Source organism: Heterocephalus glaber, unplaced genomic scaffold, assembly GCF_053883595.1.
Source record: "Heterocephalus glaber isolate CG9 unplaced genomic scaffold, H.glaber_assembly_v1.0 deba00001472, whole genome shotgun sequence".
In the NCBI taxonomy this organism is placed as follows: domain Eukaryota; kingdom Metazoa; phylum Chordata; class Mammalia; order Rodentia; family Bathyergidae; genus Heterocephalus; species Heterocephalus glaber.
The window spans coordinates 86,147,126-86,165,455 of record NW_028258315.1 but is presented as its reverse complement, the minus strand read 5'-3'; the positions used below and the strand labels follow the sequence as shown (position 1 = coordinate 86,165,455).

The window sequence follows — 18,330 nt, the reverse complement described above, 5'->3', positions numbered from 1 at the left end:
AGATAATATTTTGGGAGAGGAGGCAGAGATCAATGCTGGAGATAGGATTGGAGATGTATCAGTCATCTATTGGTGTGTAACAAAGCACCCCAGAACTTAGTGGTTTAAAAAAATAAGCAGGTATTGCTCAAGAGTCTCTGGTCAAGATTTCAGGCAAGGCTGGGGGAGTTGTTCTATATTCAGCTGGGCTGGGGTGGAGGGTTCAAGTTGCCCTCACCTGTCAGCCTGGGACACTGGTGTTATGGTGCTTCAGATTCTGCATGTATCTTCTCTCTCCTTGTGCCAGGTCCTCATTTTCCTTCCAACAGGATAGATGAGATTTCTTTCCAACTGAAAAGCATCCATGTAATACTTGAGTAATTAAAATTTAAAAGCAATTAAAACATGTTAAGTAAGAAAAATGTACCACTCTATGGTCAGATTCTTTTGGGAAATGCTGCGTATGGCTCCTCTTGGAGATTCCCAGTTGGGAAGGGAAATTAAAGTCTTGAGACATCTCTGAGAAGTCTTGCAAAGAAGATCTTTTTTGGTGAAAGGAGCTATAGAGAAAGGGTAGAGTTGGTGTGACCTTCTCTTTCCTCAGGGATATATGAAGGGAAGACTGAATGAGAGATAGCTAGAAGGCTTTGCTATGTCCTGACCATCTGCACTCTGCTATTTGGGTCTCCATTAGGACCACATAACTGCAGGTGACGCTGATGTCAAGGCCTCTGCATACAGCTAACGTGTGTAGGAAGTAGCTGCAAGTCTAGAGGGTCAAGAGTGCCTCTTTTGGAATCAGGTTACTTACGTTTCTGCCCCTCCCCTCCGCCCTGCCAATACCTTTGTCTTCTATCAGATCACCTTCTTGACTCTTGTCTCTTGTTTGCTTTAACCCTGTGACCTGCTTAGATCAATTATCCTGACCTAACTGGACATATGGACCTTCGGCTGCTCCCTGATGCTTGGTGACCATAAGCTGCTTGGATTTTTTTTCCCTAATTTGAAAGTCAATCCAAGTTAGTTATAACATTCAATTACTCAAAAGCAAAAGCCTCCCTTTGTGTCTTCCAATCCCACTGTCAACAGCTGAGCTTTTCAGTTTCCTTCCAGATGATTTTTCCATGTTTATGTAAACACAAATCCGCTCATACATTTGAACATGATGGGTAACAACACGTCCATACAGTTCTATAATCACCTCATTTAATTTATATGTCCCTCGTTCTACCTCAGCAAATACAGTAAATTCTTAATACTGGAAGTTTCTTTCTTTATTCATTTTTTTTCTTCCTGGTCAGCACTTGTGGTGCTCCTTATTTTTTGCTGTTGTAAACAATGTAGGAGTGATTCTCCATGTACCTGAATATTTTATGGCAGCTAGTGTTTTGAGGGACAAGTTTCTAGAAGGTGCATGCCAGTCTCATTATCTTCTTACCCCTATTGTCCTAGAGACCTGGGCTGTCACCTGTCTCCCTTCTTCAACCACTCTGTGGTTCACCCATTTCAGGGCTTCTCCCTGAGAGTCAACCCCTTAACCCCTGTTCTCCAAAGCTTGTCCCTGGAGGGTTAGGTGACTCACATCAGTTGATAACTATGTTCCAATACAGCACTTGCCCTGTGGTGTTATTATTATTTTTCTAATTGTCCAATTTCCCCACTAGTCTAGAATTTTCCAAAGGCATGGTCAATGTCTGGTGCAGGATTTGGCATTCAGTGAATGAACTAATGAATGAATTCATTAGTAAATTTTGTTGAACTCACACTGTATGCTAAACGCTGGCACTGTATACGGACAGTTATGCACAAAACCAAATTCGCTGTTTGTGCGTGGGTAGAGACTCATAATTAGGAAACAAATAATTGTAAATAATTGATCAGATGATCATAAATCTTATGAAGAAATATAATGCAGCATAGAGAAGGTTATTATGCATAGGTGTCTGATATTTGCGCATAGAGCTGAAGGCGGTGAAGGATTGAGCTGGCTAGTTCAGGGAGCATGTTCTAGGCATGCATGAATGCTTGTACAAAGAGCCTCACTCCCTTTCATGGAGGAAAGACATGGAAAAGATTCCCTGAAATAGAGTTAACTCCATGAGGGTGTTTGACATGTACGTCAGAACCTGGGTTTCCTAGGAGGAGAATACTCACTCGCAAGGTTGTGCAAGTGTGAGGTGGGCAGCTTTTTCTGCAGGGTTAACATGGGAAGCTGGGCCAGAGCCTCGTCAGGGGCAAAGGGGACAACAGGGAGACAAATCACACTAATTTGCGAATTTTTCCCCTTCAATTTGCTTTATTTCTTCTTTACCCTCTGATTGTGGCCAGAGATTTAAAAAAAAATTTTTTCACTTTTTTATTGGTTATACAAATTAATGGGTTTCATTCTGGTGGAGTTATACGTGCCCATAATGTACTTTGATCATTTTCATTCCCCATCCCTCCTTGCCTCGCCATCCTCCTAGTTTCACTTGGTTTTTTGGGGGGGGAGGTGGTCAATGTATATAATATATTTTGCTCTTCTTCATCCTCCCATTACCTACCATTATACCCCTCTCCCTTTTATTCCCTTCCTCTTTGTCTAATATTAGTCTCCTACTTTCTTGTTGTCTTTTGTGGATTCCACATATTAGAGAGAAAATAGAATATTTGTCTCTCACCAGTTTGCTTTTTAAGAGGGGCTTAATGGAAATAATTGTTAGTAGGGTGACTGAAATAGCAAATTAGAGCTCTAAGGAATCACGGAAGTAGCACCCCTAGGAAGCATCCACCACTCCTGGGCCCCAAGGAACAAAAGGAAGAGGCTGGAGTTATTAAAACCTAAAAACTCAGAGGGTATTGAGGTCGGTGGTCCAAAGCTCTGAGAAGTGGGCGCCTCAGCTGGAGCTGGGGTCTTTTTTTTTTCACATTAAGTTTATTCGTACATTTCAGGTATAAAATACAGTTACATTCATCATTGGGATCTTGTACCATTACATGAGTATCTCGGTTCTTACTTTTTTCCCTTTCCCCTGCCCTCCCTTCACCCCCTCCACCCTTCCCTATTTGCAAAGACTTTGTTTCCATTTTTTTCCTTTTCTCATATTATTTTCTTTCCCTTTTTTCCTTTCTCCTACCCCTTCCACTTCCTCTGCTCCTTTAGACCTTTCTTCCTATTACACAATATCAATTATACATTTTTAAAATTACAATATCAATATCTAGGAGACATTACCACAGATTTTACAGAATTCAAAAGGATATAGAAAGCATATTACAAAAATCTTTTCTGAAATAAATTTGACAACTTCTAGGAAGTACCTTGGAAGACAAATTAATGAAACTAACTCTGGAGGAAATATAAAATTTGAATAGCACCTATTAAAGAAAGTATACTCCTAGCTTGAAAACCCACCTATATGGCAATAGCAGGCTCATATACATTTTAACTGATAAATTATATCAGACATTTAAAGCAGAAAAAAGAAGGAACACTTCTCCCCACATTTTAGGAACTCAACATTGTGCTAATCCTAAAACTGGATAAAGATAATAGAATGGCACTATTTGTTTGTTTGTTTGTTTGGTACCGGGGATTGAACTCGGGACCTTGCACTTCCAAGGCAGGCGCCAGAACCACTGAGCTAAACCCCCGGCCCTGGATAAAGATAATAGAAGAAAAAAGTATGAACATAGATAGAAATTTGTTTAACAAAACAAACTCTTAGAAGTCAGATCTGGCAGGATATAGAAAGTGGTTTTGTTATAGGGATGGCAGTGTTGGTTCAGCATTGGAAGATCCACCCCTAAAAGTCATCATTTTAACAGAGGAAAGGAAAAAGCCATATGATCCTGCCACTAGTTGGAGAAAAAGTATTGAACTAAATTCTACAGCTGTTCATGGTAAAAGCTATCAGGAGACTAGAAGTAGAACAGAACCTTCTCAACAGATTAAAGACATGTACTCCATACTTCCAGTGAGAATGCCTTATATGAACGGAGAAGATACAATGATTTCTCCTTAAGGTGGGGAACAAGGGCAGATATGCTTACTCTTTATCTGTCCATTAAACTTTAAAACCTAGGTCCAACCAAAATAGTCTGGCAATAAAATGACACAATTAGGATAGGATTGGCAAGGTAGAAGCAAAATCTTTATATGTAGATGAAATGATCATCTACAGAGAAAATACTAAGAAATCTCTAGGAGCCCCTAGAATTTGTATTTGAATTTAGCAGGATTAGAAAACACAAAGTATATATAAAAATTCAGGTCTATGTATACTTGCTATAAATGAAGAATTGGATATTGAAATTTAAAAGTTATGTAGGAGTAAAAAGGACCTAGAAAAGTTAAAAAACAAAAAACAACAAACAAACAAACAACAGTGTTGGAAGACGTTTAGTACCTAATTTTAAGACTTCTTCTAAAGCTACAGTAATCAAGGCAGTATTGGTGTAAGGAAAGACATACAGATCATTGGAATAAAACAGAGAATCTAGAAATAGAACCACACATATATGGTCCACTGAGTTTTGAAAGATTATTTAACATTAGCATTTTATAGAATATAAACTCAATTCAAGAGTCAAGGAAGAGATAGTGTTTTCAGCAAATGGCACTAGAACACCTGGTATCCGTATATCAAAAATTAATCTCGGGGCCAGGGATTTAGCTCAGTGGTTTCACTGCCTGCTGTGCCAGTGCAAGGACCCAAGTTTGATCCCCAGTACCTAAAAAAAAAAAAAAATTAACCTCAACCCTTTATTTCCATACATGAAAATAACTTGAAGGGATCTATGAACCTAAATATGAAAGCCTAAAAGTATAAAACTTTAAGAAGAAATTATAAGGGAAAATGTTTATAAATTCAGGGAAGGCAAAAACTACCTAGGATACAAAAAACATGATGTATATAAGAAAAAAATGGATAAATGAGATTCCATCAAAATTTAGAAATTTAAATGACATCATTAAAATGAAAAGTAGTCCTTAAACAGACCATATTTACAATGCATATATAACCTATGACCGGAATATATAAAGAACTCTTACAGCTCATTAATAGACAACCCAATTAAAAAGTAGACATAAGAAGATGATAAATAGCCAGTATAGCACAAGGAAAGGTGTGCAACTCTAGAATCAGAAATATTCTAATCAGTACAATAACAAGATTGAATTATACACTCATTAGGGAGATGAAGTTACAAGTTTTAAAAGCCTTGTCATGACTTTCTTTTTGTTGGATTCTCCCCCTTTGTGTTTAATTTGTCATGCCCAGTGGATTCATTCTGCTGGGTTTCCTGGGGTTGTGATCCTCATTGTCTTTTCCTAGGGTATTGTCTAAAATTTTTTGGAGTGCCAGTTCGGTATTCATGAAGTTCCTGAGGTGCTCTTTATCATGAAAGCATCCTATTTCTCCATTCATTTTGAAAGATAGTTTTGCAGGGTGCATCAATCTGGGTTGGAGGCTGTTTTCCTTTAGGGCTTGAAATCCATCACTCCAAGCTCTTCTTGCCTTGAGGGTTTGCATTGAGAAGTCTGCTGTGATTCTGATGGGGTTTCCTTTGTATGTGATTTGTTTCTTTTCTCTCACTGCTTGTAGAATTTTGTGCTTCTGTTGGATTTCTGGAATCCTAACTATTATATGCCTATGTGTAGATTTTTTTTTATTAAGGCTAGCTGGAGTCCTATATGCCTCACTTATCTGTATGTCAAGTTCTTTTCCCCTCCTTGGGAAGTTTTCTGCCATCACTTCTGTGAACAGTTTTTTTTATGTCATCTGCACTCTCTCCTCTTTCTTCATTGACTCCAATCAGTCTTATGTTATTCTTCTTTGCATCGTCTAGCAGCTGCTGGATTGATTTCTCGTGATCCCTTACAATTTTAAAGCAATTTTTCTTTTCCTCCTCACTAGTTGCAATCTTATCTTCTATATGTGAAATTCTATCCTCATATTGGTTCATTCTGCTCCGCAGACTCTCAGTGGAGTTTTTAATCTCTCGGAAATCTGTTTGTATCTGTTTTATGGATTCCATAAACCATGTTTCCTATGTTGGGATTCCATCATGTTCCTCAGATCCTCTATTTTTTTAATCTGTGTCCTCTCTAGATTTATTAATCATGTCTTGCACCATGAGCACAATCTTTGCTGTTATCTGAGTAATTATTTCTGATTTCATTTTTCCCAGATCCTCTTTTGTTGCCAGTTCAGAGAGTCTGGGTCATTGAGTATCAGATTGTTCCATCTTGTTTCCCTTTGGGGTTGCTGTAGGTGATCTGGAAGTCTGTTTTTGAGGCTTGTTTACATGTCTTCTCATTTTCATGGCAGCAGGGGGAGCTTCTGGTGCTTTTGCTTCTGGTGCTGCGTGGCTCACCTTCTCTGCCCTAGGAGCATGGGATGGCGGCAGGGGAGCTTCCTTCTGGGTGCTGGGACTGGCCCACCTTCTCTGCCCTAGGAGCTTGCGATGGTGGCGGGGGATGGAGCTAGGGTCTTAAGGATCAAGATGAGGCTGGCTTTTTAAGCATTTAAGAAACTACAAACTAGATTTAGCTGCTGTGGCATGAATGTGTGCTGCTGGGGTGATGCTCATAGGAGCTGTCAGAAGTGGAAGTGAGCAGGAAGGAGCAAGTCCCTGCCTCCTCCCAAGCCTTATAGTAACCCTCTAAGCCAGTGGTGGGGACCTGTGTTGTTTTTCTTTTAAGACAAAAGATAATGTGTGAGTTGTGTTTTTCTAAACCAAAACCTCAGTGTTCATGTTTAATTGCAGTGTTGGCACTTTTCGATAAATAAGTGGGTTTTGGGTTGCCATCTGGGCACTTGTCTCTAAAAGGTTTGCCATCACTGCTCTAAGCAGTGAATTTGATTGGTGGAGTCATAGCATCACAAAGCTGAGTTCAGAAGGGTAGGTTTGGGGCCTGACCCTCCCCCAAAAGGATACTGCGCACAGGCACAGATACAAGGATGTGGGGTGGCTGGGAGCCATTTTTGAGGGTGCCTAGCAAGTCACCTTTCTCACTGTCACTCAGGCCATGGTGGCACTTTTTTTTTTTTTTGGTACCGGAGATTGAACTCGGGACCTTGAGCTTGCAAGGCAGGCAGTGGAACCACTGAGCCAAATCCCGGGCCTGGTGGCACTAACTTTTTAAGAGTAGTGATGGCATTCTGGACAAGTGACACAATATGAAGGCTCAAGTCATGTTGAGGTTCCTGTTCTAATCAAATTACACTTTATCACAAATTAATTTAAGGCTTATATAATGATCCTCACAAGTATAATGGTGCTATATGGTAATTAGGTATTCACGTGGTACAAAGCTCACCAAAATGACTATAATTAGCATTACTTCTGCACAACCAAATCCACTTAACTTTTCCCTTCCTATTTGTGTCAGCAGGATCTATCAAGAGCTTCCTCAAAAGCTTTGATAGTTTTCTCAGTTACCACCTACTACTTAATTATAACCCCATGTGAAAACTCTGACACTCATATAAACAAAATTATAAAGATTCTAGATAGTACCACACAGTAGTTCAGTGTGCTGCCTTTGCCTCCTTCTCTCAGTGTTTGCCATTTCCCCTTGCTTCCCAGAGGAAAACTCCTGAACAGCAAGAGGCTGAGCTGAATTTCTTAAGGGAGGTATGCATAGATGGTGTGGTGAGGCCAGCTCCAACTTGCCAGCATTTCTGCATGGGCTACTTGAAATTATTAAAGCAGGTCGCCCCTAGGTCTCCCTTCACCAGTTGCAGATTAGTTAGGGGTAATTCTAGCAGAGAATAAAGTCCTTAAACTTTTCACAACAATGAAAAAGTAAATGTGCAAATGGAAGCAAGGGAGCATATTGGTATTGAGTGAACTTCAGTTATACAGAAGCTGTTGTCAGATCCTTTCTTGTATTCATGGGGAATGAGGAAGAACAGCAGTCAGAAGGGCAAGGAGAAAGATACCATCAGAGGCACGGGTGGAGTGGGACAGTGGAAGGAGGAACTGAGGCACTGAAGACCTGACTAAATACGATTTCTTGGTAAAATATAGGACCTTCAGTTAAATTGGAATTGCCAGATTTAGCATTGAATAAAAATACAGGGGTCTCAGTTAAATCTGAATTAGAGGTAAACAATGAAGAATTTTTAGTATATCACGTATAATGCTTGGGCTATACTTATACTAAACATTATTGTTGTTTTCCTGCAATTCAGATTTAACCGAGAGTTCTGTATTTTTATTTGCTAAATCTGGCAACCTTATCACAAGGCCATTCTCTCATTTTTATCCTGGAACTTGTCCTCCTCCCTGAGGGTCTTGTTGCTATAGAGCCAAAGGAGCTTTATGCCTTTTTGATGGCCATATTCTTGATATTAATCCTGCCCTCTCCTGCTGTTCTCATTCCTTTGCCCCAAGGCCCAAAGGACCTGTGCCACCAGCCCCAAGGGCAGCACACTGAGGGAGAAGGTAAAGCACTCGTCTGAGGCCCTCTTTCTCTTTTCTCCCCGGTATGTTTAATAGCACTTGGCCCTTTCCTGGCCTTCTGGAGTGCGGAGCCTACAAGTCTCTAAGTACCCACAATGCGAGTGTGTGTAAATCCAGCACGATGACACATATTGAGACTAAAGGGGACGCTGGGTATGGGTGTAAATATGTGCAGCGTGTTTCTAGCTGAGCAGTTCGTGTTGAAAGGGATTTAGTCTGCTCCTTGGTGAGCAGCCTGGGAAGATATTGTTGTTGGGACTCTACCTCTGTACAGCTCTTCCCCAAATTTCTTTCAGGTTTTATAGTGTTATGGATCTTATTTTAGTATCAAGTTTTTGGTTAACAAAGTAGATGAAACCACAAGAAATATTCACTTTTTATTGCATAGGGGAAAACAACTGTTGGCAAGGATGTGGAGAAAAGGGAACCCTTGCACACTGTTTGTGGGAATGCAAATTCGCACCACCATTATGGAAAACAGCATGGAGGTTCCTCAAAAAATTAAAAACAGAGCTATCGTATGATCCAGCTAACCCACTTCTGGGTAAATATCCAAGGGAAATGAAACCAGTATGTTAAAGAGACATCTGCTCTTCTGTGTTCATTGCAACACTATTCACAAGAGCCAAGAAATGGAAACAAGAAATGGAAACAAGCTACGTGTCCGTCACTGGATGAGTGGGTAAAGAAAACGTGCTTACACAATGGAATACTATTCAGTCGCAAAAAGAATGAAATCTTGTCATTTGGAATAGCATAGATGTAACTAGAGATTGTTTTTTAGTGAACTAAGCCAGGCACAGAAAAATAAATACATCGTTTCACTCCTATGTGGAATCTAAAGAAGTTGATGGAATAGAAATTGAGAGGAGAATGGCAGTTACCAGCTGGGGAGTGTAGGGAGGTTGGGAAGGCTGGGGAGAGGTTGATTAATGGGTATAATAGTTCTATTATAGTTGGATAGGAGTAAGAAGTTCTGTTATGTCTGTGTACAGTACGGTGATGACAGAATAATGATAATATATTATACATTTTTTTTTTTTTTCTTTTTGCAGTACCGGGGATCAAACTCAGGACCTTGCACTTGCAAGGCAGGCAGCAGCACCACTGAGCTAAATCCCCAGCCCTATTATACATTTTTAAAAGGTAGAAAAAAGGATTTTGAATGTTTTTATCATAAGAAATGATGAATATTGAGATAGATATCTTTGACCTAACTTAGGCATTACACAATATATATATATATATGTGTGTGTATTAAAACATCGCATGATACCCTACTAATACATATAATTTTAATATTTCTATGTATCAGTTAAAAATCAATTTAATTAAAACAATGGAAAACAGAATTTGAGTCTCCAAGGTTTCTAATAAGCCAGAAAAAAGGGTTCCATTAAATGCTAATCAGTTCCTCTAATTTGCTCTCCTTCCTTCTAGTTGCAGATGGGTGAAACTGCTGCCTGATCCTGGGTGAGAGGCATTTTCTTTGCCAGTTGTCCAAAGAATGGAAATTTCCTGCAGTTTCACAGACATAATGGATATATGCTGACTTTTTAAAAGCCATCTGTTACTAGGGGCAAAAAGAAATAAAAGAGGAAAATACTTACTTTTAGACTCTCTAATATACGTGAAAAAAAATCTTCCTAAAGAAATGAGCAAAAAAAAAAAAGAAAGAAAGAAAAGAAAAGAACAACAGTCTTCATAAATCTGGATCCTAGTACTCATATTGCAGGTTACCAGGTTCCAAGTGGCATCTTAAGACCGGGAGGACACAAGGAACAAGGTGCAGCCTAATCTGAAGAACAAGGTACAGCCCACTGTTGCACCAAGTAGTTTCTGCTGCCAGGTTTACCACCGCCCCCGCTTCCTCCTTTTTCTCTTTGCCCCAGTAGCCTGAGCTGCTCACTACTGTCTGAATACCCAAGCTATTTCTCCCCTTTGTGCCCATACCCTTCCTGTCCCTCTGCCTAGTTATCCCTATTCCATCTCCCTGGCTACCTGCCACCCTTTAACTTTAAACATGGGGACTGCCTCCTCTAGGCATCTCCCTTCTGGCCCTTTCAGGTCCCGTTAGGTGTCCTGTCAGTGTGTTCCCATAACATCTGCTGATCCCCATTGTTGCATGAATCACATTATGTGATATTTCTTGGTTTGGGTCTCAGTCTACTCCACGGTATCTGAACACCTTGAGTTCAGAGGCTATGTCTTGTTCATCTTGGTACACCTAATTCTAGTGTAGTGCCTTGTTCACATCAGGCAGGTAGGTGCTCAATGGGTAGCTGGATGGACAATGACTTTGAAATACTTGATAATGAATTCTAGTATGTTGGATGGAAGTCTTCAAGTCATCCAAACCCACCAAGAGATTGTGATAATAGGAAGCTAGGGATTTTTCCACATATGCATTTTAGCATATATAGGCTTCTGAGGGAATTTAGCTCTTAATTAGTGGCAGACTCCATGCACTATTTTCAAAATTTCCAAATGCCCATTGGATATCATATATTCATCTAGCATAAGAAGTCCCCAGAAAAAAATGTTCACTTGCATCATTTCTGGTTGGAATTTTAGCATCCCTCTCTGATAACCCCAGTTTTTTCATGAGAAACAAAATATAAGTGGTTTGTTAGTATGTACTTTTAAAAAAATTGTGCAAATTAGCACATAACTGCATGATGTGTGTGTGTGTGTGTGTGTGTGTGTGTGTGTGTATGTGTTTTGATGAGAATAACCACCAGCTAAGCTGAACAGGATGAAAAAATAAAGCATTTCTTTGGTGGTAGAAAGATGAGGTGCCAATTTTAGTCTGTACTCATTCATTTATTCAAATGTACTGAGCACCTATTACATGTCAGACACTGTTTTAGGAGCTCCAGAAATATCAGTGAAGAGGATGCACATCTTACCCTCCTGGATTTCACCTTTTATGAGGGAGAAAGACATAATTAACAAACCAATTAATACATTAAAAAGTAAGTGATAATAGTAAGGGTTACTCAGAGGATGAGATCAGAGGGACGAACTGTAGTGATGGGTGGGAGAGGAGACCTTTGCCAGGAGGTTCTATTTAAGTCAACACCCAAGGACAATACATATGAAAATAGCACTTCTAGAAGAGGAGATCATGCCAATGACCTCCAAGGCAGGAACAAAGGCAGCATCCATATTGTGTTTTTGGTTTACTTGTTTCCATCTGTCTCTACGGGGTTGTTTCTATTCTGTAACAGGAAAGACAATGTCTGCTTTATTTATCAAAATATTCCTAGTGCCCAGTATAGTGCCTGCTTGGCACATAGTTTGTGCTCAATACATATTAATGAATAACGAGTATACCTTTGCTTACCGGCAGGGCAGTTCCTACGGATGTGGACCTTGAGCATCAGCTGGGCAGAATGAAGTGAGACAGAAGCTGTCTCCTCGCTGAGTCTGGCAGCCAAAGAGGCTCAGGGGCCCGGTGAGTAAGCGTCTTTCCTCAGCCACCCCTTCTAAGGCTTCATGTGCAGGCTCGCTTATTTTCTGTGCAATGGAAATCCGAGATCAAACTTGGTTGGATTCATTCTTATCACTCAGCTGCACGATAATTTCTGGGCAAAAGGAAGCTTCTAACTAAGAGTTAAAATCCCTCAGAAGGTATACGCCAAGTTACATACGTAGAAAAATCCCTGGCTGCCTTCTCTGGTGTAAGGATGATAACAACTAGTTAGCATGCTGTTCTGGGCCAGCTGGGTCTTTAACTCAAGCAAAACAACCATTGCCACAAAAAGTCTGCTGCAGGTGCTGGTTCTAGGTGCAGCTGAGGTTATTTGAGGGCCCATTTCCCATGAGCTACCTTGCATCTCAATTTTGTGAGGTCCTGAAATATTTAAAGTCTTTAAAGACTTTGGGCCTACTTTTCTCTATATCAAAACTTTGAAGTTCTACCCACATCCCATATTAGGTCTAATTCATTTTTCTCCTGCTTTAAATCATTTGAAAGAGGTTTGCTTCCATTAGCTACTGCTGTGTAACAAACAATCTCAAAATTTTGTGGTTTAAAGTGACAATGGATTATCTTTCATGGTGTGGGTCATGAAATGGTGTCTGCTGGAACAGTGAAGCCTTGGCCAGAAGCTCAGCTTAGGCTGAAATGTCTGGAATGCCTGGCCGTCAGAGGCAGATGGACTTCGATTGAGAGTTCAGCTGGGGCTGGAGCTGGGGGCGGAGCTGGGGGCCTTGGTTCTTCTCTGTGTGAGCCTCCCCACATGGCTGCTTGGACTGCCTCACAGAGTAGAGGCTGAGTTCCAGGAAGGACTATTCTAAGAGCAAGCATTCTAAGAGGGAGAAAGCAGAAGTCGCCAGGTCAATTAATGGATAGTCCCGGAATTGGCATAGTATCACTTCCTATGGCCTGTACTCAAGGTGGACGAGAACCCCACAAGGGCATGATATTGGGGGATCTGTTTACTGGGATCATCAAAATAATAGTATATGATGAGCTTTAAATTAATGGTTATTTTATACCTCAACTGAATAAAACAGAATTACCATATGACTCAGCAGTTCATCTTCTAGGCACTTCTATATAACCAAAAGAATTGAAAGCAGGGACCCAGACAGATATTTATATACCTGTGTTTGTAACATTATTTACAATAAATAGCCAAAAGGTCGAAACAAGCTAAGTATCCATTCATTGATGGATGAATGAATGGACAAACAAAATGTGGTATTGTCTTAATCTGTTTTTGAGCTTGATCTGATAGTGAGCTTGGTTGCACAATAAGGTGAATGTACTTAGGCCACTGAATTGTACATTTAAAAAAAAAGTTAAAATGGTAAATGTTATGTTTATTTTACCATAATAAATTTTTTAATTTTAAAATTTAGAAAAGTAAGATAGTTACATTACTTTTTTGTAGTATTCATTATATCTATGTACGAGTTGAGTTAAACTGCAGGTAACTTTTTGTTGTTGTTGCTGTTGAAATTCTGTGGAAGTTGTGTGTAATGTGCATGTCTATAATTCCGGCTACTTGGAGTCTAAGGCAGGTGTATCACAAATTTGAGGCCAGCCTGGGCAACTTAGCAAAACTTTTGTCTCAAAAGAAAATAGAAAAGGGCTGGGGATACAGTCCAGTGATACAGTGCTTGTTTAGCCTGAGGCCAAAAGCTTAATCCCTAATACCACCCCCTCAACCCCACCAAAAAAATCCACCGAATAGAAACCTTGGCATCACTTGGATATTGTTAGAAACACATACTCTCAGGCTCAGCTTAGAGCTACTCAATCAGAATCTGCAAAGAAGATTCTCAGATGTTTTGTATGCTCATTAATATTTGGGAAACAATGAATTACATGATCTAACGCTGTGTTTTGTGGACATGTAGTTAAACATTTATTAATTTAGATTATGCAATTTTCTGTCTTGTATTTTGGAATAATTTCACATTTTTTAAGTCCTCAAAATTTTCATAGTTATTTTGAGATACTGGTGGGCCCTAGAAACCATGTTGAAAGTGCCCCAGGGGTAGATCTGGTCAATTTTGCTGGTAGTCATATCTCCCTTGGCCCCAACCCCTGACTCCCCTCCAGGGCTACAGTTCTTCAGTCACCTCTCTGGTTTTCACAGGAGTGCTTCCGTGAAAGCCTGTTGGAAGTTTTCAGAACTGCAGCCCACGGCCTAGCGACTGCAGCTCTGAAGGTAGATCCAGGTCTCTTTCTAAGACACCATGTCCCAGGGCTGGTTCAGAGGCCATAGAGACAAAATTCTGTTACTCCAATCACTGGATGATTAACTCAACTCTAAAGTTTCCTACTGGAGGGAGCTTCCCAGCTCCATTGGAAAAAACCACAACTATTTGCTAAAGTTTAATATACATGCAGAAAAGTGCACATGTAAGTTTATAAGTCAGTACATTTTCATATTTTGACATTCTTGGAACCAACCCCATGTCAAGGAATGGAATGTTTGTTTGTTTGTTTCTTGAGACAGGGTCTCCAGCAGTTCAGCTTGCCCTCAAACTCACTATGTGGCTCAGGCTGGCCTCAAATTCATGATGATCCTCCTGCCTCAGTCTCCTGAGTGCTAGGATTACAGGCATGAGGAAATGGAATATTATCAGCCACCAAGAAACCCTCCATTTTCCCCACTATTTGGACTAGTATAGATTAGCTTTTACCAGTTTTTATTCTTTATATAAATAGGATGATATGGTGTGTTCTCTTTTGTGTATAATTTTGGTTTGTTTGTTTGGTTTTTTTTGGTCAACTTTACACTTATGAGAGTTAGCTATATGTAATTGTGGGTTCCTTTGTTTTTTTGTTTTGTTTTGCTGTGTAGTGAGCTGTTGTGTGAATTCAGAACAATAAAACAGAATTAATTATATTGTGGGTGATTTTTTGGGCAGCTTCCAGTTGGGGCTATTGTGAACAGTGCAGCTAGGCACATCTTAATACTTTTGTTGGGAGAAATACCTAGCATTTCTATGCAAATTACTTTGGAGTGGACTTGTTGGGTCATAAAGAGTCACATACGTTTACCTTTACAGATACTGCCAAGCTCTTTCCTACACTGTTAGCCCCATTTAAAATCTCAAAGTGAATGCTCCTGACCCCATTGTATCCTTTCTTAGGAGTTGTGACAAATCTCAAACATGACATTCCTCTCATGTGCAAGATTTACAAATTTCTACCAAAACATTAGTGCTAACATTTCAAAATAAATAAATTCATCTATGAAATCGGCAGCAGTGGCAGGCCGAAAAAGCTAACAATCAACAGCTATAGTGCTGGGGATGTGAAGATGGTTTTCTTTGTTGCTGAGAGCTGGGGAGCCTTTTGCAAAAGCTGCTGCCAATCAGGCTTGCCTATCTTGCAGGGCTAATTAACAGCACTTGGGCAAGCCAGGGATGGGGGCGGGTGCCTGCACAGGATGCAAACTGAGCCATCCCAAGGCTTGTGACTAATTATAAATACAAAGCACTTAAAGGTTGCAATAACCCCCAACCCCCAAGAAAAAAAAAAAGCACCTCTTCAGAATTCTAATGCCAGCATGGTTGTGATTGTTGGCTCAGGAGGAGAGGTGCTAGGAAAAAAATCTCTCAGTGCCGACTGAATCACACAGCATCCTGTATCATGCAGCCACCCTTGGAGATCATGCACTGAGCAAGAGCAGTGCTTTCTTTGTGTAGTACAGGATTTGGGGGCAGTGTGTCAATTCCATTTCCAGGGGCGCCTGGGGCCCTAGCAGGATAAACCTGTTATTCTCCTGCTCTCCTTAAGCGTGGAGGAGCAGATTGAGGTAATCCAGGCCCCTGCAGGGGTGAGTGGAGTTGTATATGCAAGCTTTGATCCCCACTAGTTACAAACCACAAATAATACATAAGGTATGCAAATTAGGCGCCAATTAATAGTGCTTATTAACATCTCCTCGAACCTTGCCAGGAGAAGCTGTGAATGCTTGCCAGGGAGGAAAGCTATGCTTGTGCACCTCGTGGCAGAAGCATGTTTGGTCAGGCGAAAGCACTGCAGTGCTGGGAGAACAGAATGAAGCTGAAACTGAAGGCTGCTTTGGCACCCTCAGGCATCTGAAAAAGCGTCCACAGTTCAGGCTTGAGGAATGATTTGATATGAGAGTAGGAATCAGGTGAAAGTAAGTATCTCTGTTTCCCCTTCCTTCGGAGCACTGCCCAGCCCTAGATTCTAATGAGTTCTAAATTTCGGAACTCATCTCAGGGTCTCCCCCTAACCCCAGGGCCTCCCCCTAATCTGGAGAGAAGAGACCAGGACAACCCAAGCCCCCAGTAATCTGGAAGAAGGGGGAGAGGCTGGGGGATAGGGAGAAGGGAGAAGGAAACAGACAACTATTACTTAAAAGAATGGTGAAAAATCATTCACTAGTAGCCTTCACGTTCCAGAGCTTCATCCGACCTGATCTTCATCATTGACCATTTTATAGTGAAGCTTATGAGTGCCTTTTCAGAATAGAATTTTAAATGTATAAAATATAGCATATAGCATTATATTAAAACACAACTAGCAAAATATTTAAAGTGCAATATGAGAACAAATGTGCTTCTCTACTAACATTAATTATCAAATTCCAACGACTGGAATGGTGTCAAAGTAATGATAAGTATAGGTACCTATAATGACTGTAATGTCGTATAAAGTATTTTCTGTGATTTCTCTTAGTGACAGTCACAGGTGCTGAGAGCTCTAGTGTGTTACCTACCATCGTAACAGAGGGAAATGCAAAATTAACCTCAGTTAGTGGCCAGTGAAAATAAAGGTATAATTTTTTTCCCATTCATGTTTATAAATTTCCTGCCTTCTAAGCAGTCTCCTAGGTTAAGAATTTATGAAGCAGGTTTACTAATCGCAAGGGAGGATTCGCACTGTATGGAGAGAGCCGAGATTATCACTATGCTAACCATCAGGAATGGGAGCTCAAACACTTTGCCCGACTGGGATTTGGGCTGCAGTTTTCCCAATTGTCTGAATCTGGTGAAACAGAGCATGTTCAAGTATAGCAAGTTATAGAAAATAAATTTATTACTTATAGATAGTCAGCAAGAGAAAAAGAAGTCTAGGGTCCATAGTGAGCCAGTCCCCCAAGGCTCGCAAAAGCTGCCTGGGGTGAATGGAGTCTTGATTCCATGTCCCCATTTGCACTACTGATGCGGAACACCACCACCAACCGCCCTGCAGAACACAAGTTGCCCTGGGTTACACATGTCGGGGCGGAGGGGCAACAGTACTGTCTAGGAAAAGCTCTGAAGGACATCCTGTTTCCAGGGGGAGAGAGGAACAAAGCCTGGGCTGTGTCAGTCAGTTCCTCCCTATCTCAAGGTATTGTATTTCCAGTGCCTTCTATAGTCATTTTGAGAACTGTAAGCATGAAGAAGTGGTTAGAGGGTGGTGAGGGGAGAAGCTGGGTTGGCCAAGGCTATCCAGGGACTGAACAAGAGAATCTCTTGTCTACTATTATTTATCAATGGCACAAACTGGATTTAAAAAGATATTCAAGGTTGTCATAAACATTGCCCTTGCTTCGAAAGACAAGACTTAAAATGATTCTTATGAAAAATCATTCTTATAGACATTGTATCAGTGTTTACTAGAGAAACAGGTGTAATACAAGATATACACACATACAAAAATTTACAGCTACCATGTGACCCTCCCTCCTGTATTTTATAAAGTGGGAGTGATATTGTGAGTTTTCATCAATGGAATACAAGTGAAAGTGGTATATCAGTTCAAGGTCAAGGCTTTTGTTTATTTATTTAATTTTTTTTTGGTACCCGGGATCAAACTTGGGACCTTGTGCTTTCGAGGCAGGCACTTGAATCACTGAGCTAAATCCCCGGCCCCAAGGCTTTTATTTTTAGTTTTAGGTTCACAGCAAAACTAAGTGGAAGGCACAGAACTTTTCCACATACATTCTGCTCTGCCTGCACCAGCCTCCTTCACTGTCATTGTCACCAGAGTGGTACCTTTCTTTCAATCAATAAATCTGTATTAACACATCATTAATACTCAAAGTTCATAGTTTACAATAAGGTTCACTCTTTTTTTTTGGTACGGGGGATCGAACTCGGGTTCTTGCGCTTGCGCAGCAGGCAGCAAAACCACTCAGCTAAATCCCCGGCCCAATAAGGTTCACTCTTGGTAATGTATATTCTATGGGTTTTGACAAATGTTTGATGACATATATTTGTAATTATAGTATTATACAGAAGAGTTTCACTGCCCTAAAATAATCTTCTGTGCTCTGTACACTCATCCCTCTCTTCTCTCCAGTCCCTGGAAATTACTGATTTTTTTGTCTTCATGTTGCTTTTTTTGAGGATATTTTACAGTTGGACCTATACAGTATATAGGCTTTTCAGAGTGTTTTTTTTTCTCTTAGT

The 18,330-nt window shown here is 40.4% G+C and overlaps 1 protein-coding gene across 10 annotated transcripts in view; it reads left to right on the top strand.

The window, feature by feature from the left end:
- The window catches only part of LOC101719920 (uncharacterized), a 41,570-nt gene that overhangs the window by 1,524 nt on the left and 21,716 nt on the right, over nt 1-18,330 (top strand). For 7 of the 10 annotated variants that reach the window (XR_015439560.1, XR_015439556.1, XR_015439557.1 and 4 more), the window contains exons 3-6: nt 8,822-9,115; nt 9,489-9,579; nt 9,874-10,243; nt 11,786-11,890. Coding sequence is in view for 1 of the 10 variants with exons in the window: in XM_087182251.1 (XP_087038377.1) it covers nt 17,074-17,266 (193 nt within the window). In the remaining 9 variants the exon portion in view is untranslated. The other 3 variants (XR_015439561.1, XM_087182251.1, XR_015439562.1) reach the window with 3 other exon arrangements.